The sequence below is a fragment of the Chlamydotis macqueenii genome, chromosome 3 (assembly GCF_036417535.1).
Source record: "Chlamydotis macqueenii isolate bChlMac1 chromosome 3, bChlMac1.mat, whole genome shotgun sequence".
Classification (NCBI taxonomy): Eukaryota; Metazoa; Chordata; class Aves; order Otidiformes; family Otididae; genus Chlamydotis; species Chlamydotis macqueenii.
In genome coordinates this window covers 63,550,226-63,572,725 of record NC_141558.1, presented here as the reverse complement: position 1 = coordinate 63,572,725, position 22,500 = coordinate 63,550,226, and the positions used below count along the sequence as shown (strand labels likewise).

Genomic DNA, 22,500 nt, shown 5'->3' with positions numbered 1-22,500 from the left:
GGAGAGCCCTTGCCTAGCTTTTAAGGGGATGAAATCCGTGCTGCTTGGATGTACTTGTAGATGGGGGAACACTTTTTGGGTGCTGGCTAAACTCGGTGTGGCAGGGAAATACGGCTGGGGCATGGCTAGCTTAAAAACCCAAAGAAAGTCTGGCTGTGAACTAGCGCTCTCGAGAAACCCTGTGATGGCTGCTTATTCCTGCTGGTGGTTACAAGCAGTGGCTTTCATGCTGTGGGATTGGGGGTGTGGGGGGAGAAGCCCTATCTGGATTTCAGTGGCAGTAAAGTGGTGTACTTTGTGTGACTGGAATTTGTACAGTTCAATCCCCAAGGTTACCTTTTAGAATAATTTTCAAAGTTATTTATGTATGTGATAGAAAGCAGGTGCCTTTTATGCCATGGTGGTTTTTATTTTTTAAATTCTGTCTCCAGTAAAATCAAAGCCAAAAGTATTTACCTCATTTTAATGTTTAGATGCTTCGAAATTCTGTATAGTGTCTACTTGCACCTTTAGCTGTCTCAGTAGCTTCATCCTTCTGTCACTTCCTATCCCAGGCTCAAACTCTGGCTGGGAGTGGTGCAGGGCTCATTCGTTAAAGTGTTTGTAGCTCAGCTGCCACTGAAAACACCCCCAGCACGTCGAAGTGGCTGCATTGCTCCGGTCATCTGTGAAAACTGCAGTCCCTGCTGGTAGGTAGCAAGCATTACAGGCCACCTCAGTTCTGCTCCTTTGCTTAATCAGTAACTGTAAAATAACTTTCTTTAGACAAAACCAAAGCATAATTTATTTTGCATTTGCATCTTTATTCTACAACACAAGCAACATAAATAGTTTATAATTTTTGTTTTAAAATATTTCCATTTCAGAATTCCATCTGAATAAAATATACACAAAATACAATTTGCAAGCCAGCTGACAGTCACTGCCTGACCACTGGACACCCAAGGACCAAACAAAGCTAGCAGCACAACAGGATGCGGTGGACACAGGGAGGTGCTTCTCTAAAGAAGAGCAGAACGGTGGAGGGAGGAAACGTGGATGAGACTGGGGAATTGCAGCTGGGTATGAACTCAGTAGAAGGTAAACCCAAGGTAAGCACTCGCTTGACAAGGTGATTTACAGTCTCTCTTTAAAAGTATTACTGGCTCCTCCTGAATATACAGCTAGAGAGATGAAGTCCTGGGAATCATGTTCTGTGATAAAATACTTCCTATGGCAGCCATCATCATGGAAATAAAATTAGATTATTTTTTTTTTTCATTTTTGAACAGGAAAGGATTAGATCTTTGGCAAAACAGAGTGTCCACTCCCTTTGGCTTACTTTCAGTTTTCAGTTCTGGTTGAAGGGCCCATGGAAGTATGTTTGCAGTCTCATAAACAGTGTCAAAAAACTGGGGGAGAGAATAAAAAGGGGGAGGAACTGAAAGAAGGTGCTCGCTGCTGCCATTGCATACTTTTCAATCTCGCTGCAGTACAGGGCTCTGTCACCACAGTGCTCTGCCCTTCCTGGCTGTTCTCCCTTTGGTATCAAATCCCACTTTCCTCTGCAGAGCGGGGGCTCAGGAGCCACAGCCTGCTTGTGGAGGTCATATTTGTCCCTTGCTTGAGCCTGCGTGCCCGTGCCTGTCTGTTAGCTCAACTCTCTCCTTTCAGCTTGCTTCTTGTGGAAGCACAGCACTTCATCACAGCCCAGCTGAATCAAATGCATGGATAGGGAGCTAGTGACTAGGATAGGGACCATGAATAGGGACCTAGTGCTCCGTGGTATTCAGATTAAATTTATGGAAGTACATAACTATCTTTCGAAAAATGGGATGTTGGGGTAAAAGGATTGAAATAGATCCTGTTGCCATGTTTCTTAACCAAAAATGCCCTTCATAAACTCTGTTCCCTGATTCAATGTGGCAATGCAGACTATGCAAACCTCAACTTACGAAACTGCCAAAAATAAAGAGGATTGGAAGGATCTGGTCCCACAGGCAAGCTCATTATTGCATTAATCCAGGATCATACAGTGTAGCTCCACCGATATCCACAGAATTAGGGCATTTCTTCTTTCCTCTGCTTTTAGTTCTTAGCTTAGAGACCTCTGAGCACTACGTGAAAAGACTGATGCGTACTTACATCACGTGCTTTTCTGTTTTTTTCTTTTGAAATAGACAGCCCTCCATGTTTGGCCGAAGCTGTTTGTTTAGTATGGTATGATACAGTTAGTGTCACATATATAAAGAAGTGGAAACAACAGAAGAGGAGTACAACTGCCTGGAGTCCCAGGTGCGTTGCTGGTGAGGGCTGCCAAGACACCCTTAGGCTGTATCCCTACAGAAGCTCTACTCAGAAGAGGGAAGTTCAGAGAAAAGGGATCTCTAGCTGCTGGATGCTGTTATCAACATTGCATAAAGTCCAACACTTGTGCTTCTGTGCTATGGTAACTTGGTCCTTTCATACTAAGAGGATGAAAAACTTTTTTTTTTTCATTGATGGTCTTACATCACTTCTTCAAACAATTGTGGAATGATTAGAAATTGAAAACCCTAACTGTATTTCGTGTGATGTGCCACAATTAGCACTATACATAGATCTTCCCAGAAAGGACTATAACCAGAGTAATGAGTAAATAGCTTGCTAAGCATATCACACCCCCACAAAAGCAAGGGCATGGGAAGAAAGGACTTAAGGTTTGGGGTTGGTTTGTTTTTTTGGGGGAGGGGGGGTTGGTTTTTTTTTTTGTTTTTTTTTTGTTTTTTTTGTGAATTAGAAACAATTTGTCACTGAGTAACAGCATTTTTAGAATGGATTGCTAAAGGTGAAAATAGCCAAACCCCATCCCTCAATTTCTGAATAAGCTTCTACACAGAAGAGCTAGGTAGAAATAAATGATTGACTTGCTATGGTTAGCCTCCTGCACATTAAAACTGGATCTGTGCAAAAGTGAAGGTTCTAGTCAAAACTAAAACCCAAGGGCACATGGGTACATGGGAATATGTGCTGGTTTTTGTGGGTTTTTCAAGTGGTAGGTGTATAAAGGACAGCAGCAGAGAGGGTGACATCAGGAATTATACAAGACTTCCCCATTCCTGAGAACTTGTGAACCTGTGATTGAAGGATTCAAGGACTGAGCCCTGAGTATTAAAGATATCCAGGTACATAAGTCACATATTGATTTCAACAGCTTAGGCACTTTGAGAGTGGGCCTAAGCTGTGGAGAGAGGTATAAAGTGCAGGCAGTGCACAGAGCTGGACCTCTCTGCTTGCCAGCTCGTTTGCCACTCAGTTTCATACTGGTGCTGTGCTGAGCTCTGTAGGGGCGATACCAACACGGAAATGCTACTCTTATCAAGTGCAGACGGAGATTACATATGGTAACACAAGGTATTTAGAGGTGGAGCTTGTTATCTTTGGCAGATGAGGATTTGTCAGGGAATTTTACAGTAAGGTTTAGGTTTTAAACAGAACTTGAGGCTCAACTTGAAAGGCAAAGTACCTTACCAGATCAAGTCACAGGTGTAAACTCTGCTTGGCCTTAACATGAGCCAGCTATACTCCAGAGGACATGAATTTTTTTATCTGTGATGAGACAAAAAAATGTCTTCCCTGTGCTTAGAGTTTTACAAGGAAAGTTTTGCCCAGGTCTATGTAAATATTCCCCTAATAATTCTTTCCAGATATCGAATTAAGTCAATTATTCTGAAATGTGTGTTTATCTCTAGGAAAGTATTAAAACTGTGTCTTAAAGACCTAAAAGCATATTAACCAAGAGATAGTGGTGGTAATTATATGGCTGCGGGATGCTCAGAAAAGTTACCAGAAGAACTGCATTAACCATTGCTGATGTGACACAAATCGTCAGAGAACATGATAAACATACTACAAATGTGGATAATTGCTCTGTAAATATGCAGAGTATGACAGTGACTGGAGCTACAGCGATCTATACATAAACACATCAGTCATCTCCTGTATCTGCATATATTCACACTGCAGAATAAAATGCCTTGAAGCCGTATCAGCTGGGGTCAACTCCTGCTCCTATTATACAAGACAAGTAGCACTTTCGTGGTGAGTATGCTGCTACTTTTTTTTTTTTTTTTCAGCTTTAAACAACTGCATGGTGGTGAGCTATGCTATGTGAGTAAAGGTATTTGATGCTGGCCAACAGCAACTTTCTCTGTTAGTGGCTGCCTGCAACATTATCAAAATGAGATGCTGCTGCCTCAGATGGTTGTGGTGGCCCTGAGGAGGGCAGTGTGAACTAAGCAACGGCAACAAAGCCAGCTGCAGCTCTGGTACCTGAGAAAGATGCCACACCTTTTTTTTTCTTTTTTTTTTAGCAGTTCAGTTAAATAAAAATCAAACCCAACTCATATAGAAAGATTATAGATTCTTTATAACCAGCCTTTTACTCTACCTAAAGATGTGTAAGAAAGACATGGCAACAGAAATCAAACCATGCCACTACTATCCCATATGCCAAGGACTAATTTCACCTGTCTCCCACAGAAGTATTAAAACTGTAGGGCAAAATTGACAAATGATAAAATTGTTACATTACTTATTTATAAAGTCAATGTAGGTGGGTAAGACAGAATTGTTTTTAAGAAATGTTTCTCTTCTTGAAACAATTTAGCAAAGGGAAGCTTTGAAAGAAAGGACCTGACACTACGGGACAAATACTCTCTGCACAAGTCAAGTCTAGCAGGTGACAAATGGGAAGTGGGAATAGGGGGGAAAGGCAGGAGGATAGTGGCAGACTCTTTGTAAACAGCTCAGCTTGGGCGATGGCTGTTCAGTGGGGCCTCTTGATTCCCTCTGGTTTTTTTAGGTTTAGATGCTAAAAGCAGTTCTACAAAGTCCAGGCCTGATCTAAGGAGATGCTGTATTTTGAGGACGATTTGGAGCAGGGACTGAAGCTGTGTAACTTAGTTGGTGTACACATTTTAAAAGGCTTGGGAGAACATCATTAAGGGGTCACCCAAGATTAACAGCAACTTATTTTCAATAAATTATTTTCACCTTCTGATCAACAAATTACGTAGTATGGGAGTATGAGATGGAATGTTCCAGCGGCTGTGACATAACTTGTGTGGCAAGATGATCTTTTACTGTTTCTAGTGGGAACAGCCTCACATATGTATTTCACCATACAATAATCAATGCTTCCCCTTCTTCTCCCCCTTAATATAAGCAAATTGTAGTAGTCCTCATAGGAGTGCTGCACAGAGGGGGATCCTCCACAAGGATCTCTCCCCTTTTGTTTACAGTGGCAGAGAAGAAATGGGAGAGAAACAGGAAAGATACCTTCCTTTCAGATAATTTTCCATCTTGATTCAGCTCAATGTGGAGTGATAGGCTACATTTAACACAGGTAGGGATGGTGTTGGCTACAGCAGCTCTATATAAGCAAACATATAAGTTTCCAGTAGAAGCATAAGCTAACTTAGCTGCAGTGTTGCTTAAACTGGAACACTTTCTTTCTACTCTTTTTAGCTGAACGCTGGATACTGGCACATGCTGGTATTTGCTCTGTCATGTGTCTGCCCCTGAGAACAGCAAAACAAATGTCCCTGTTGCCCTTAGGGGAAATTAGACACATGGAAAAATGATCAGCTGTAGGCACAGCTGAAGAGGCAGCCACAGTAGTGTTGGAGAGAGGGCGACTTGGCAGTGCCATTTCTCTTTAAGCCTTACTCCACAAGAGCAATGAAAGGATGAAGAGCCTGTGCTTGATTCACCAGTTTTAGAGCTGGGATATTTTAATAGTCACTTATTAGCTACCCCAAATTTGACCAGACTTCAAAGGCTCTTCTCAGAGCAAAATAAATTTCTGCTTTCTCTAGTGAGCAAGGCATATAGTTACTACCATAATCTTTATTTGGCTTTCCTCTCATGCTAATTTCAGAACAGACAAAAGTTACCCTAAGCAAATGGCGCCTTTTTACTTGTCCTATAGTGCCCTGACTTTTATATATGTATTTTTTTCAAAATTACATAGGCTTAATGGCCCCGTTTGACATCCAGATGACAGTTGTGTTCACAGCTCATTGCAAGTGTGGAAGTTCAACTGCCCTTTCATCTGGCTCCTGTTGCTGCAAATTTGAATTAAAACGAAGGCTACTGAAATGTAGGTACCTACATCACCCTTTTAGGTACCAGTCTGATTTACTGGCAGTTTCTGGAGCCATTCCGGACTCCCCTGGACACACTCATGCTTTGCCTCCTTTGCTAGTGTGAGTGAGGGACACATAGTCTCAAGCAGGTAGAGGATATACATCGACAAGCTCATTGTTTCTTAATTTATCACCAACAAATAAGCAATTAATGACCCTCAAATACTTCTTTGCTGTATACCTTGGATGTCTTCGACATCTCCCCTTTGCAACAGAGCACAGCTAGGTTTAAATGATGATGTCATAAACTCGGCCCACTCTTCCCAGCCACTCCCGTACTGCCTGGCGGACACGGATATCCGTCACGTGGCAAGTCAGCTGGCTGATACAGGGGAACACTGCGGGCTGCAGGGCTGTGAAGGTTTGGTCTGGCAGGGCCTGAATCTGGTTGAGAACTGTCAGCACCATGTTGGTCCATGCCTACAAACAGATTGGATAAAAAAGATGACTTTTTAGAAGATCTTTTTATATAGATGAGCCCATCAGTTGTGCAGAAAATAATGTATCTGATGGTTGCAGCCTCAAGAGTAATGCCAGCATATTCATTTAATATTCTCTGTGTCTTCCTAATTTACACTCAGTACTGTAAATCAGTGTTTGACTTTGTATTGCAGGCATCATGCTCACTCTTCATTGCCTATTATTTCACCCCACAGTGACAGAGTTTCAAGTTTGATAGCTTTCACTGATTTGTTCACTTGGACACGTGAGCAGCAAGTTTCTGTTTAGCAATAGAGCTTACCAATTCTGGTTTGGAGTTAACAAAAAAAACCTTAAATACAAAAGCATTGAGACAAGCACCATCACGTTTTCAAAAGGCCTTACTCTCTGGATCTTAGCAGTAAGCAGTGAGTTCATTGTAAGTTGTTAGCTCTTAGGAAACAGCAGATTTGCCCCCAGTCACAGAAGCACTCTTGAAAGCTGTACTAGGATATGCCTGATAACACTTCCCTGAAGACTGATTTTCTCTTGATAGGACTGAATTAGGTTTCTATTTAGGTTTATTTAGGTTTTATTTATTTTAGGTTTCAGCCAGCTGCTGAAACATTCAGTCCTCATCATGATGACTTTGTGCAATGACGACATTTAATAGAGCTATTATAATAACTGTAATAAAAACAAGAGAAAAATATTTATAGGTATGTTTTAAACTACTGCTATTATTATCAGGATTCTACAACTATGTCCTACCTGTATCTGGGCCTCAGCATCCCTAACAGATATATTCAGGGAGCTGACCGTGGATCCTGAGCGTGGTCTCTTCTCTTGTCTCAGGATCTCTGGACCAGCACTGAATGAATGCCTCATTTGACCTTGATCTATAAGATGTTGTGGCCGCTGGAGTATGGGCGAGTCTGGCCCTCTTGAACCCAGGAGCTCCCCTTTCTTTTCCACTTTGACCTCTTTGGTGAAGGATGTCATGGCCTGTTGCTGCTTTCTTTTCTTGTATTCTGTCATGAGCTTGGAGATAGTTTTGTCAGTGGCTATAGTGTAAATCTTGTTGCCAGCACTCTCCCACCATTCCTTTTTCCTGGTTTGCTCTTTTTTCTCTGGTTTAGGACTTAGGGGTGGGGGTAGCAGCAGCATTTCTCCACTCCCTCCTCGGGATGTCAGGCTGTCTCCCAGTTGGTCTCTGATTTGACTCCGGTCATCTTCTGATGGTGTGTCCTTCCCAGACTGCCCTCCGGTCGATGGAGTGGAAGTTTCTGAGTGAAAGGATGGTAAAATGAAGAAAGGGTCGCCTTTGAACACAGGAGGCTCCTCTACATTATTCTCCAGGTCCAGATGCATTTGGATGTAGTTGTTGCACAGTTCCATACAGAGCTTATGAAGCCTCTTGATTAGCCATCCCCAGTCCGCATTGCTAACAGGCTGTACGCTCAGAGATGGTATTCGAGCTCTCCACTGTCTCTTCTCCTTCCCTCGTGGGGGACTGACCTGGGCAGTTTCTTCAAAAATATCTTCATCTTCTGAAGAACACTGCTGTGATGAGTCCGTGCTTCTCTCATCATCTTCAAAGAGGATCTTCTTCACTTGCTCTGCGGTTATGTTCTCCTGGTTTGTCAGGATTGCACAGACCAAAGCATGGAAGTAGATGTTGAAGCTCATTGCTGACTGGCGATACAAGTTGGCAGCTCCACTAATGCCAGACACTTTTTTCAGCAAACACTTCAACCCAGGTCTGGTGTCAAACTCTCTGGCTGTTCTATAGGAATCCAGCAGTAAGTCAAAGATGACAGCCAGGTTTTGCATGGAGATGTACCTGAGAAAACCAGCCAACTTGTTTTCCGGTACTTGTATTGTCATTTTCTCCTCCAGGTTAGAAGGGCCTTTCACAAATTCTTCCAGTAAGATGTCATATAAATTCTGGAGCAGCACTTGGTGGGACAGCAAGCTCACTACTATTGTCCTGAAAGGAATACTTGGTAAACCAAGCATGGGAAGGAAAAAAATAAAATAAAATAAAAATGGTGTTGTGCTTTTACTAGAAGTACAAGAATACTTCATGTTTTAGAATCTACCATGAAAGATGCAAATTAAAGCCCAAATTTTCAGAGCCTTGTTACAAAAAAGTGGAAGAAGAAAAAGTTATCTAGAAACAGTTTTTCAGCTACCCTCTCAAATACCTTTCTAGAAGGGAAGACACTTACATTTGTGCAGAAGTGGTATTAAAACAAAGCTCCATTAGAATCTTTTTCTTCAGAGATGTCTAACACTGAGGGATTAAATATTCTGTGTTTCAATTTCACGGCAGCTGCAAGTACTCTCAGTATTTCAGCTTGCTACAACTGACGAATTTGTTAACACATAAGTTACGCAGCACTTCTGCCATTAGTCCCTGCCTATATTTTCTATTTTTGTTGCTGGTGACCTTTGGCTAAGTTGAAATATCTTTAAACTCCTCTACTGGCATTTCAGCCAATAACTTTGCCATGACAAATTTAGGCCAAAACTAGTTTACCACTTGGTTTCCATTTCCAGTAATGTCACTAATACTTCTTAAAAATAAAATACAAAGATCCAACCAACCAACCAATTAAAAAAATAAAATATATATCTACGAAAACATCAGCAGTGCAATGGAGCATGCAAAGAAGCATAAGTCTTGCTGCAGGCACACTTCTTTCTTTGCTCTTAAAATTTCAACTTGAGCACTGAGATCCTTGCATAGAAATACCTGTTCCTAACCCTGCTTCTCACATGTAATACCAGGTGATTCTTAGCTGTGCTCCTGTTAGAGAGATATGATGGGTTGTTCTACATCTCACTGACTTTTGATTTGCACAGGGAACCCAGGAATGGCAAATTCCCCCAAAGTTTTCAGGTCATTCACTAGTAAATAACATGGAGAGGCTTAGGGGCAGGGGAGGCTAGGAAGAAGGGGTGGGCAGGATTGTTCTTAAAGCAAGACATTGGTATCTTGTAGATTAAAAATTACGAACTGTGAAACCTATCTTAAGGCATTTTTAAAAAGCCTTTGTATAAGATTACAGTGGCAATGTTTTAAATCACAGATTAGTACTAGTTTTCATTTAGGGACCTATGATGGGTCACATTTTAATTAGGAAGGAAGTGATTTTTGAGTTTGCTTGATACTGAAGTTTTAGGTCTAAGTCAAAGTAAAACTTCATGCAACACGAGATGTTCAGTTGTAGACCTTAATTTTTTTTTTGTTGCAAAAATTACTCCTCTTTCATTAAACACCTTTAAAAAGTGTTTTCAAAGTACCAAACAAAAAAAAAAATCTGTTTTTTTTTTTTTGAGAAAGAATATAAAAATTCAGTTTTGAGAATGTGACACTTTTAAAATGTGTTTTTCTGGGTTTGTTTTTTTTTTATTGCAAAATTTTGTCTTATGTTAATTGACTTATAAAACCACACAAATGGTCCTGATTTAAAAAAAAAAAAAAGAAAAAAAAGAAAAAAAAGCCCACAACCAGTCCTGAGACTTTTGATCTTTTGTTGCCATATGCTTGGCGGTATAGAAGCTTTAGGTCAGACAAAATTGTCCTTCTAGGGTTAATTTACCTATCTCAGTTCATTTACCCTGACACTATTTGTCAGTGCCAATAAATCAGTAAAGTGTAATAGCCTTATTATCTGACAGGGGTAAAATATTGAAGATTAATACATATATTGGAGCTCTTTATGGGGAAGTAGTTTTCTGCTGTAAACATCATTAGACGCTCTACCTCAGAAAAACTCTTAAGAGCATGTATAAAGTTAAATGAGTGCTTGCACTGATTTCAAGAGACTAATCCTGTTCCAAAAGCAAGATCAGAATGAAGGAGATCTGCTTTCCTTGTAATAGCCAAAAAAAAAAAAAGCAATTTACAAGGACATTTTGAAAGAACAGAGCTACAGGTGAAAACACGAAATGCCAAAGCTGGATAAGGATAGTATTTTCTTATTCTGCCCAAAGTTTAACATTGAAATATATTATTACTTTTTAGGAAGAAGAAAAGCTCCCTTACCCCAGCTTCCTGTGAAACGATGCAGCATTAAGGAAACAAAAGCAGAAAGGGAGAAGAGAAACCCCGCTAAGGTTAAAGTAACTTTTGAAAGGCCACAGTTACTAGCATGCAAGACTGGCATATTACTGCACTGCTGTAGCAAATAATATGAAAAACAGTGGCACGGTCAACTTTTGAGCCCTGTTTTGGTGAAAAACAAGCATTTCTGGGGTAACATTTGCCTATCAGCGTACACACGTTTTGCAGTTGTTCAGACAAAGCGCAGTGTGGGAGCATTCAGAGTTTGTATTAATTGCAAGCTTTATTTATTTGTTTGAAGATAAACAAGACCCACACTCCCTTTACAAACACAGCCTGTTAGATTGCTTGGCCTTGTTTGTCATGGACAGGAGTACTCCAGCCCTTTGCTTTGCCTTCATTACAACAGCAAGAGTGACCTGCAAACCTTTGGATAAAGCAGATATTTTCCCACCAAGAAGAAAGCGTTTAGACTGTGATCTCAGCCTTTCTTTGTCTCTGTGCAGGACTTCGTTCTCCGAAGGTGAGGCAACAGAGCACCCGCTCTTGGGGAAAACTTCTGTACAGCTGTGTAAGAATAGAGACAACTTGCATGGTCTTTTTTCATGTCCATCCAAAGAAGGACCATCACATTTTGGCTCCTTGTTGCAAGAAAAGACAATTTCATGCCATGTATTACATACCTTGCAATAGAAAAACAAACCCTGAATGCAGAACTCTAATTCTTGGCCCAATTGATGTTATAGCAGTTGTTCAAACAACCAAGTGCAAGCAAAAAGAAATATTCTTTGACAGGATCAGATTAAAGTGTCACAAAAATGCCTGAGTTTGACATAGTAACATAGAGGGACTTCTACAAAAATAAGAAGTGCCAAGCAAAAAGAACATTCCCTAGATCAACATGTTTACCGTTTTGCAGCTTTGGATGTGGTCTCTTCAATTTATACTGTTCTAGTTTATCTGTTAACTTTCTTCTACCTTCTTAATCCAGTAATACTGTATTTAAAAGACCATCCGTGAAGCAGACACTATTCCATTTGCTAGGTATCATTACAATCACAACGGTACTCCAAGGCTTTCTCCAAACTGATAATTTTAACTCTACTTCTTAAAAAAAAAAATCTCAATATTGGAATGATTTTCCTAATATTTCCTATGAATTATTTTCTTAATTTCATCTACATTTCCTCTGCTTTAAGGCCTTCTGTGACCTTATGTATCCTTCAGGTATTTGTAACTTACCAACAACTCTTGCATGTGGCTGCTCACCAGTGTATGATCATGGGAACATTTGGAGAGCAGACAATAGTAAACTATTGTCGTCTTTGTCACCAAACAGAATTTTTTTTTATTGGTGTATTTAATTTTTTTGATGACACCTATGGAAAGGCATGGTTTGCCAGGCTCTGTTCACATCTCTGCGAGCCTAACAATATTTTTATCTTGCTTTTGATGACACAAATCTTTCCTGAGAAGATATTTTACCTTCTTTGAGTATGCCCATTTGGTTTCTTATCTGGTGGCAGGTCAATGATGAGCACACATGACTGGGCATGTTCAAACCCTTCCTTGTTGCTAGGGGTCTTTGGGGAGCACTGAGTCTCCAGCATGAAGACCTAGAAAACAACAAGTTAGATAAAACAATCAGTTTAGTACTTGCACTGGGTCCTTGGGGGGCCTGACAACAGGATTTCCTGCATTGTGAAAGTTCTATAATGACGGCTTATTTTACAGTGATGGAGAGAATGCAAGGTATCCCCCCTAGGAAGACCTTCCCTGGTGCTTGCTGCTTTGGTATGACAGCCTCAGAGCTATGGGCTACCTCCAGACGCTCAGCAGAGCACAGGGCAAAGGACAGACATCTTTTTATTTGAACTTGTATAAGGCATAACACCAAAAGCCAAACCAAGCTTTCTGCTGTCTGTATGCTACTATCAGAAAATAATCATGTACAGTGGAGACAAAGATCTGTTTGCATAGTTAGCCTGTTGTACCGTGAAAGGTTGGTTGTTAGAAGGATTATTTTCAGCTGTGAAGACACAAATGATACCTAACTTGCAATGATTTGCGAGGCAAATGGAGACACAACTTTTTCTCAGTACTACTGTTAGACAAATAAATATTAGTCTGGTGATGAGGAAGTCTTTGCCCATAGGAAGGTGGTGGTAAAGATGTACTTTCATAAAGAAAAGCCCCAGGTTTAAAAGGTTCTCTGACTTTCCTTGAAATGTCAGTCAGTACCTGTTGTGCCATGGCTCTGATTCTCCAATATTCAGCTTCAGCACTTGGCGAGAGGGAGGGGGCTGCCACCTTCACTTCACACGCATCTCCACTAAAGCTTTCAGAACCACTGTGGAAATAGCCCAACAGGTTCTATAGAGAGACACAACATCAGATGTTCACTGTGCGTTAAATCAAGTCAGTGACTGTAGCGTTCTCCAGCCTGTTCATGTATAATACAAGATTCAGGGTGATCTGTCCCATTACCGTCAGCCAGATGCCTACTATTTAGCATTTCATGTATCTGATGCAAAGGCATTACAACTTCTTACGGAGTCTGGCCTGTTATGACTTAACAGGACTTTTGTTACAAGACAGGTAGTGAGTTGAGAAATAACCTGTATGGAGCATGCAGCTATGGGATCAAGTAAGCAACTTTGTCTTCTGTGTAGTTTTAGCCAATCCAGAGGAAGAAATGGATCAAAAGGTAAGTTTCACCTCTGTATCTCTTCCAATTTCATACTGGCAGGGTAATTTAAAGTAAGTCTGGACTGCTAGTGACTAGTGTTGTCCATACATATTTAGAAAAACTGATTTCAGTCTCCATTGTTGATCCAACACCTTTCATTGTGAATGAACTGACAAAATAGCAAAAGCTACTAAATAATCCATATGCTTCTTTTCCTGGCTCTGTACCCAAAAACTTTTCTGAAGAATAAAAAGCAACCTGTCAAAAGTTAGTAAGTCTATAACTAGTGTGATTACATTTTGACTGTCTGCAAAAAGGCAGTTTACCTTTACTGGCTCCAGAGTGGCAGAGAACGCATCCTGCAAGGCACAACAAGCAAGCCTCCACATCTCTTCAGTAAAAACAGGCCCTGCTGTCACTAACACATACCTGCAAGGACACAGGAAAACGTTAACATGTTGAAGAAGGAACTAGAGAATGCTTACTTGTAATGGGAGAAGGTTGAAAACAGAACAAAAGGACTACTCAGTAGCTAGCTAATGATATCCAGTGTCCTCAGTTGTCACCCTGACCTATTTCTGTAATTACACTGTAGTTTTGACTTTTTTTTTCCTTTGCTTTTCCTCTTTAAGTACTCATCTTGCCAGGACAGGAACATTGTGTAACTATATAATGCAGTGCTTACTTTGATTATGACTGTAATAACCTGAAGCTTGTGAAAAGTATTAATTACTTCTAAAGACCTGTGAATTTCAACAGAAAGACCCTCAATTATTTTTCCTAAGGATTAATTATTGACTAACTGCATATAAGTAATATACAAGTGCTTTTTGTGGGAATGATACATATCGCAATGCCTAAACTCACAGGTTCTGAAGCAGACAAAAAAACAGAAAGAAAAGGTTAGTAAGTCTAAAATTCACTATTGAAATACAAGAGATATAGATATATTTTAGACTTTTTTTTGAGATGTTAGCCAACTTAATCAGTCCACAAGTTCTTCAAAGATATAAAGATATATATTTTTTTAATATGCTAACAGAATGAACAGACTGTATTACCTGATACAAGAGCAGCCAACTCTGGAAATAATTTCTGTTGGTTCTGCTACGCAGGCTACCAGCAACTTGAAAAGATCCTTCAGCATAGTATTGATCATATTTTCATAACCAATATCTATAAGGAAAAGATAAAGACTGGTTTTAACATCATTACCTTTTCATTCTAATTAGAGATAAACAGTCTTGCTACACTTATATTCTTTGCAAAACCAAATCTTTTAATGCAGCTATCACTAGAGTTCAGTTTTGAAACATGCATCACATCAAACTGAAATAAGAGCTGTCCTTTTGGCGTTAACAATATAAAATGTCTGGGCTTAAGTGGTACTAGAGAAACGCCGTTAGACTGTTAGATCCTGTTCCTGAATGTTCTAGTTCTTTATAGTCAAAGCCTTAGTATCTTCTGTTGGAAAGTATAGTATAGACTGTGATCATTTAATTTTGAAGATAGCCCTGCTCTGAGCAAGGGGCTGGACTAAAGTTGCACAGGTCCCTTACAAGTTAATTGTTTCCATAATTCTAAACCCTATAAAAAAAACCAAAACCCAAAACCAGAACATTTCTACCTTCTTTCTCTTACTTTATGCTTGAGCAACCAAAAAGCAATGAAACTACCTTCCCAAGAAGCTATTCAGTAACATGCCACTGATGACTATCAGTAGATGTAACAGTGCAATGACATACCTGAGTGTATGAAATTTTGGATGTGCTCCACTACAAGTTCACAGGAAAGGCCAATGGCATGCTTGAAATTAGCAGATGCCACATCCCAGTAAGAATGGTCACCGTGGCTGCGATGGAGCCAAAGAGACATCGTGGGAAGAAGAAGATGTACAACTGCATAAATGCCAAATCCTGGGCCTTAAAATAAACACAACGATGGTTGTCTATTTTTGCTTACAACACCTACATGCATAGTAAATTTTCTAAGTTGTTCCAAGCCTAAGGCCAGGGGCGATGCTAAAGAAAGCAGGTCCTGAAACTTTTTTTTTGTGGTATGAGAGGGCTAAATAGTTTTGGATCTAGTTGTGAGGTAGTATATGAACATTTAACCAACTGTTTACTTGCTGTCTTATAGCCCTGTTTACCTGCAGGTGTACAGGACTATAACATTACATTTTTTCATTTCCTGGACATCAGATAAATGTTTTCTGTGGCTAGGACATCAATAGAGTACTGTACCTCTGTATTTGTGCAATAAACATAAGAGTATGTTCAACATACTCTTATAAGATACCTTTTGTCAACACAGAACAATGCACTAACTGGAACAAAAGATCACACTCTGAGAAAATCCCTTTATACTTGAGCATGTCTCTGTGCAGCTCTAGCATGAGTAACACACTTTACAGAAGTGGTTTAGGATTCTAAGAGGTTCGGGTCCGGGCTCTACTAGCTCACATTTTATCAAGTCCTGTCATTACCGGGTGTCTTGGCAATGTCCCTCAGCAACTCAAAGAGCAGATCCAAAGTAGGAGGCTGGTGCTGACGGGGACAGTTGGATATGGCAGTTGTTAATTCTTCCAGCAGAATAATCCAGACATTGATAAGGCCTACAAGTAAGGAAAGGAAGATTAAAAACTGTGAGTGAGATACTGCATTGATCACAAGTGGAACTTGCGATGGAGGCTAAGAAATTAATTAACTGAAAAATCATGGGGTCTTCCATGTTCACTGTTGCTGTGTAATGGTTGAGGGCAATATCAAGTTTTTTAAATTATGGTCACCTTTTGCTTCCCTTTTTATTAAGTTTGTGTTTTATCTCATCCTTCCTACTCCGTGTACACTTTGTTCTGATCTTCTTTCTTAGTTTACCACTCCCACTAGTCCAGTCTCTTTAACCTTGAGGGTTTTCGAAATATTTTTTTTTTTTTTACCCATCTCACTACCATTGCAAATGCTGCCCAGAATAGTTTTTAATCATTTAGATTATGCTTTTAGGTAAGGATTCTGAGGTGACTAGCCATAATTTAATTGGCTCTATTTGCTACCCAGAACTGAACAGTAATAACGCCTCATGCAGTACCATCAGGCTGTCTCACATGTCATCTTTAGATGTTAAGAGGTTACAGATAGAAGAATATTAAACGTGGATATGGCAGAGCTGGACAACTTCCAGAACAGCAGTTAGGATACAGGTAGTACTGTGAGGTCCTATCTACATTAGCAAACATGTATTCCTAAAAGATTATGAGATACAACTAGTTTTCAATACAATTTTGAAGATGATTAGGAATTGCTGCCCTTCAATTTTTCACAATCACTTCAGTACTTTCTAGTTCTCCATGATATTATGAATGACTAGAAGGATCTTGCATATTACACTCACAATGCTCCTGCAATGTATATTGTTCTTGAGCTAAGTCTCCTCAAAAGGCTATGGGTTTATTAGGCTAAAATGGATTTTGCTTTCGCTCACTAATAAGCCCATATTCTCTGCCACTCGTAGCTATGCTGATGTGGTCTGTGTCTGCATGATGTTTGCTAGCTAATTATGTTCCACAAGCAATAAACAAAGTTCCCTTGCAGCCTCTTATAAGGTGCACTGAGTTTGCTGACTGCAAGAGTCTTCCCGAGAATCAAGGAAAACACAGTGAAATCATTACTTAGTAACAGAGTCAATCATTTATTTATTCACACCACTTCCACAGGGAAGTATGTATGGTGACACTGTCTGGACTTATGTAGACTTTAATGATGTTTCTACATAAGGGAACAGCACAAATCACTCAGCATGAAATCTGGGTATCTTCAAAACTGGAAGAACCAAGTATCTTTTCGAAACACCCTCTTGAAGAGTTTGGCATGGAATCAAATACACTATGAAAATACACTGCACCACCACATGGCAAAGTAGGCTAAAACATTTTGCCCCACCTTGGTACTGACTTTCAGCACTAGAGTGCCAGGTGAAGCACTCTCTTCTGTCTTTGTAAAGTCAGTTTGCCTCACAATGCTCTAATACCATTACCAGGTAAATAAAAATTGGGTGAAAGTTTCAGCGCTTAGAATCATAGAATGGTTAGGGTTAGAAAGGACCTGTAAAGGCCATCTAGTCCAACCCCCCTGCAAGGAGCAGGGACATCTTTGACTAGATCAGGTTGCTCAGAGCCTCATCCAACCTGGCCTTGAATGTTTCCAGGGATGGGGCATCCACCACCTCTCTGGGCAACCTGTTCCAGTGTTCCACCACTCTCAGTGTAAAAAATTTTTTCCTAATATCTAATCTACATCTACCTCCCTCTATATTGAAACCATTACCCCTATTCCTGTCACAACAGGCCCTACTGAAGAATCTCTCCCTGTCTTTCCTGTAGGCCCCCTTTAGGTATTGGAAGGCCACTATAAGGTCTCCCTGGAGCCTCCTCTTCTCCAGGCAGAACAGCCCCAACTCTCTCAGTCTGTCCTCGTAGGAGAGGTGCTCCAGCCCTCTGATCATCTTCGTGGCCCTCCTCTGGATCCTCTCCAATTGGTCCATGTCCTTCTTATGTCGGGGGCTCAACAAGCTTAGCTCTGACAAGAACCAGATCAGAAGGTTTCTTTGCTGCAGGGTGACATTTCTGTTCACAGCAAGACATTGATAGGCAGACCCACTTCAGACCAGTAGGTAAGAGAGCAGCTTTTCTCTCCTTTATCCAGAGTAGCAGTGGAAAATGACAATCTATGTGATGGAAGAGTCTAGATAAAAGTAGGTACCAAGAGTCACTCTGGTGAGACATGTGAATGAAATGCATTGGAGTCAACCTGCTTTCTGCCTGGTTGGAGATGGCTCTTCACAGAGGCAGTCAGGTTGGAACAGCTCAGTAGTTCAGATATTCAAAAGTGACTGTACTGCTTCAAAGGGCCATCATGAGTCTAGAAGCGGTAAGGCTGCATTCCTCTACCGCCTGGCTCCACACAGATCTAGTTCATCAAACACTTGATTAATCCACAACCCGTATAAGCCACACAAATAATCAGGAGACAAATGCTGCTAGTTTTTCTGGAGGTCATAGTGCTTTTTATGGACCTTACACATACACCATTTAGTTCAACAGACCACTGGACATAAGTTTGGAAACACATTTAAACAAGTATTCTTTATCTTTCTAAACTCTAACACTGCTATTTTTTCTGTTAAAGGCAGGCCTGCCAATACCAACCTTAAACGTTTTTCACTCCTTTACTTCAGCTGTGGTCTAGAAAGTATTTTTGTGTCAGCTCTCAAAAATATACACTGGTTTTATTATGAATATCAAGATAATTAATATATTAATTAAAATGTTATCTTGTCCCAGGAGAGGGGCTGCATTTTTCTCAAATATGAACTGTATCTTTTAACATAAAGCAGGTGACATGACCTGAACTTCCAAGCTCTGTGTGCACACACGTGTGTGTAGACAATAGGGAGACAAACTGAAGTTTTTCCCCTCCTTTTTGCTTTCAGCAGTTGGCAAAACTTACAGTGACATGCGGAAGAAGCAACTGATTAATTCCGCATCTACCGCTTTCAATGCACTTACCAGTGTCGTCATCAAAGTCAGAAAGGATGCACTCAATACCATCCTCACTGCTGGCTGACTGCTCCTGCACTCTTCGGGGCAAGTTAACCAGCCGGCCGCTGAGGAAGATGGGTTTCAAGGGCATTTTATAGATTTTGGCTAACAACTGGGGGAAGGTAAAAAGAGAGAGAAAAAAAAGAGAACAAAACATAATATATATGGGAAAGCTTGTTAAAGTTATCACATACAACACAGGTACGTAAAATAAAATTAAAAACAGAACTAGAGGCTAGAAGTCTTCTGTTCATTGACGTGTAACAGATTGAGGGGAGAAAAAGAGAGAGAAAAGAAATTTAAGTAACACATTTTTGGGAAGGGAGTGTGCTCCCTCATTTGTGAAAAACAAATGTTACTACTTACTGATTGCACCTCTGTCCTAAGAAGCTCCATTAGCTGTACACAGAATATTTTGGAGCTATGAAGAGTAAGGCAATACTGATAAAAGGACCTGTACAGGTTTACTTCAGTGCTTCATTGCCTGGGCTGTCCATTACACAACAAATACAAACTTTACAGAATTATGCTACAGCTGGGATGCTACCAGTATTTTACCAGATCTTTCTTAAGTAAACCATGTATTTGCAATATGAAGACAGGATTTCTTTTTAGTCACTCCTGTTCTTCTTCTACTGGCAAGTTAAAAGGTATAACAGGACACAAATGGCTGCTTCTTTTAAAGAGGAGAAAATATTTTTGCCTCCCTGTGGAATGGTGTTCGTAAGGATGAGGAAGAGTGATGTGATGCACGTAATATATAGATAGAACATACATTAGATATACACATAGATAGTCACTAAATTTTTTTAAGTGAACGAGATAGCAAGTACAGGTTCATAGGTCTGCTGTTTATTTTTCTGAGCTGCCTTATTCTTTTCTTCTCCCCTGCATCTGTGTACTGAATCCACCTGTTATCTCTGAATTTAGACATTAAGTCCTTTCAGCTATCCTTTCAGTAATATCCTTTGTTATGTGTTTGTATTGTACTCAGAAGAAAAACATGGCCTGGGTTCAACAAAAAGATCTGCAGATACTACAGAAATACAACCAACATTATAAAATCAGACAAAAAATGTCCTGATAACCCTGGATAATAATTTGTGCTGTGTGCAAGGAGATTACAGGAAATATGCCAGCATTCTAGTTAGACACTTGCCCTGAGCTTCAGATGTGTTTTCATGATACAGATAAGCTGCTGCTGTGTTTTCGGGGATGTAACTTGTTGCTCTTCTTAATATCTGAGAATTATCAGTTGGTTTTTTTCTTCCTCCTTCATTCCCAACACTTTACAGTAACTGCTTAAATAACAATGTAGCCTTGAATATGATACTACTAGGTTTTGAAGGTTCACATTTTCCCACATGCTCCTTGGGTCTGAGTGTTTTCATCTCTTCAGTTTTCCCACTGTTAGTTGGCCTAGAAGGTATGAGATTTCTTCACAGCACCACTCTCCATATGGCAGTGCAGGTTATTACCACTAGGCCTACCACAGATTCTATTGTGCTCATGCAAACCATCTAACCATTGCTGCAAAGCCTGGGGGTTAGAGCCGTTTCCTAGGCCAGGTTAGTACCTGTATGAGATTATTCACCATACCTGAGAACATCTCCTGAGGTAATCAAGCGCGGGAAGGCACAAGTCTGTAGATGCAGATCCTGATCCTGGCACACAGTCACCCATCTCCTTACAATCTACTTCCCCTGGGGTTAAGAAAGGCAGCATTGGGAAGGACAGAAGAAGAGAAACAAACACAGCATTAGTTTTTCTTTTTCATTCAGTTGTGCCCTACTGTCTGAATAGAATCCAGAAAACATCCTTTGTTTGATCTTATTAGGTGACATCCAGATGATTCTCATAAAAACAATACAGTAATATTGGTCTTAGTGTGTACAAGAACTCTTATATGAATACATGCTTTAATAAATACATGCCTATTTAGTAACTCTTTAGTAGAGCCTTTGGGAGTTCTTATAATCATACCTTGTAGACATCTGTCATTGACTCCACTCCACTTTTTTTCCATGAGGGTATAAATTACTGTATGATATCCTCAGATTCTAATGTCTCAAAATCACACTCTGTGGCATCAGCAGACTCCTTACTTTTAGGTCAGCCTCACTAAGTTTATTAAATGAGCAGCTCAGCTCCAAGATGTCCTGTGGAAGAGCTCCTCCCTGGATAACTAAATTCACTCCAGCATTTGACCTGTCTGCACAGTCTGTTTTCCTCTCCTCTCAGGCAATGTTAAGCCACCCTAGAATACTTGGCTCATAACCATTTTCCCAGTTTAGCCAAATACTTCCCATTCAGTGCCAAATCTGAAGCTTTATTAATGCCTGTATACATTAAACATTTTATTGCCTTAAAAGCTACTCCTCTCATAGAAAACACAAGACAAATTTTCAAGTCTTTTATTAAATCCTACTTTATTCTCCTTTCACTACATTTATTTGCTTTTTTTATGCCCTTAACTATTCCCTCCATAATGTATTTTAAAGTCTTATCTACTATTGAGATCAGCCAAGTCAGACAGTGAAGTTTGAATCCTTTAGTTTTATGTTAAAATGCACATAAATGGTAGTATATTTGCTATTGCTCAACACTGAAGTATCCCATAGTCCTACTACCTTTAATACAAAAAGAGATCTTGCTCTTTTTTTCGACATGTAACGATGAAGGGGACAAACTTCATGAAAGTAAGAAACCCAAAGAAATGTAAGACAGGCTTTTAGGTTCTCCAGAAGGAACGTGAGTTCCCTCTACTGGTACGGGGCACGCATCACAAGCTGAATTCTGCTTCTATTTAAATCGATGGTGAAATAGCTTAGTAAGATGAGAGTAATGTTGAAGACTAGATCTGCTGCAGTTAGGTGTTTCATTTAAATCAGAGGGAGTTGATTACAGGCCTTGATGCCTTTGTGAATTAATATACATACAAAAAAAGCGCCCCATTTTAACACTCATTAGAAGTTTTGCAATTTCCATAAGGGAAAAAAAAACCAAACCATTGCCACAGTTCAATGAAAAGTGTCAAATTCGAATGATCGAGGCAAGCCAGGTAACACGAACACGGGGGCAGAATGACCTAACGCCATTTGCCTTTGTTCTGAAGTTTGGTGAAGTACCAGAATTACTCTGCAGAGTCACCTTGACTTGAGACACTTGGTCTCCACTGCCCTCAGTAACACAATGAAAAAACTAATCATGGGGACAGAGTGGTGTTGCAATGCTCAGGATCTCATTGAAGGTTCAGCAGGTGTTCAGCATTGCATATGCCAAACTACTGCTGCTGAGGTGAGCAAGAGTAGAAAAGAGCCATGTGGCTTTGACCGCTGAATGGAAAACATCCTGTTCTGTTGCAGACAATCCATGCTGTCACTGCACAATGCTAGGCCTTTTCTGCAATACTCTGTTGGGATTTTTTTTATTTTTATTTAAGTGAACATAGGCAATTCCTGATGCAAATGAAGCTCAAATGAAGCAGACATTTAATCATCTTTGCTGCTATAACAAATTGAAGAATGGATAGCATTAAAAATGTTTCTGAAATAAT

General features: G+C 40.1%; 1 protein-coding gene across 3 annotated transcripts in view; it reads right to left on the bottom strand.

Annotated features, from left to right (window-relative positions):
* Positions 1-6,259: 6,259 nt before the first annotated feature.
* The window catches only part of ARFGEF3 (ARFGEF family member 3), a 90,041-nt gene continuing 73,800 nt past the window's right edge, over positions 6,260-22,500 (bottom strand). For all 3 annotated transcript variants that reach the window (XM_086745101.1, XM_086745102.1, XM_086745104.1), the window contains 10 exons: positions 20,544-20,647; positions 18,912-19,056; positions 15,834-15,962; positions 15,094-15,270; positions 14,410-14,524; positions 13,675-13,777; positions 12,901-13,032; positions 12,145-12,275; positions 7,359-8,589; positions 6,260-6,587 (listed from right to left, as the gene is read on the bottom strand). In XM_086745101.1, coding sequence (XP_086601227.1) covers positions 6,396-6,587; positions 7,359-8,589; positions 12,145-12,275; positions 12,901-13,032; positions 13,675-13,777; positions 14,410-14,524; positions 15,094-15,270; positions 15,834-15,962; positions 18,912-19,056; positions 20,544-20,647 — 2,459 coding nt within the window. In that variant the 3' untranslated portion in view covers positions 6,260-6,395. The remainder of the gene's footprint in view (positions 6,588-7,358; positions 8,590-12,144; positions 12,276-12,900; positions 13,033-13,674; positions 13,778-14,409; positions 14,525-15,093; positions 15,271-15,833; positions 15,963-18,911; positions 19,057-20,543; positions 20,648-22,500) is intronic.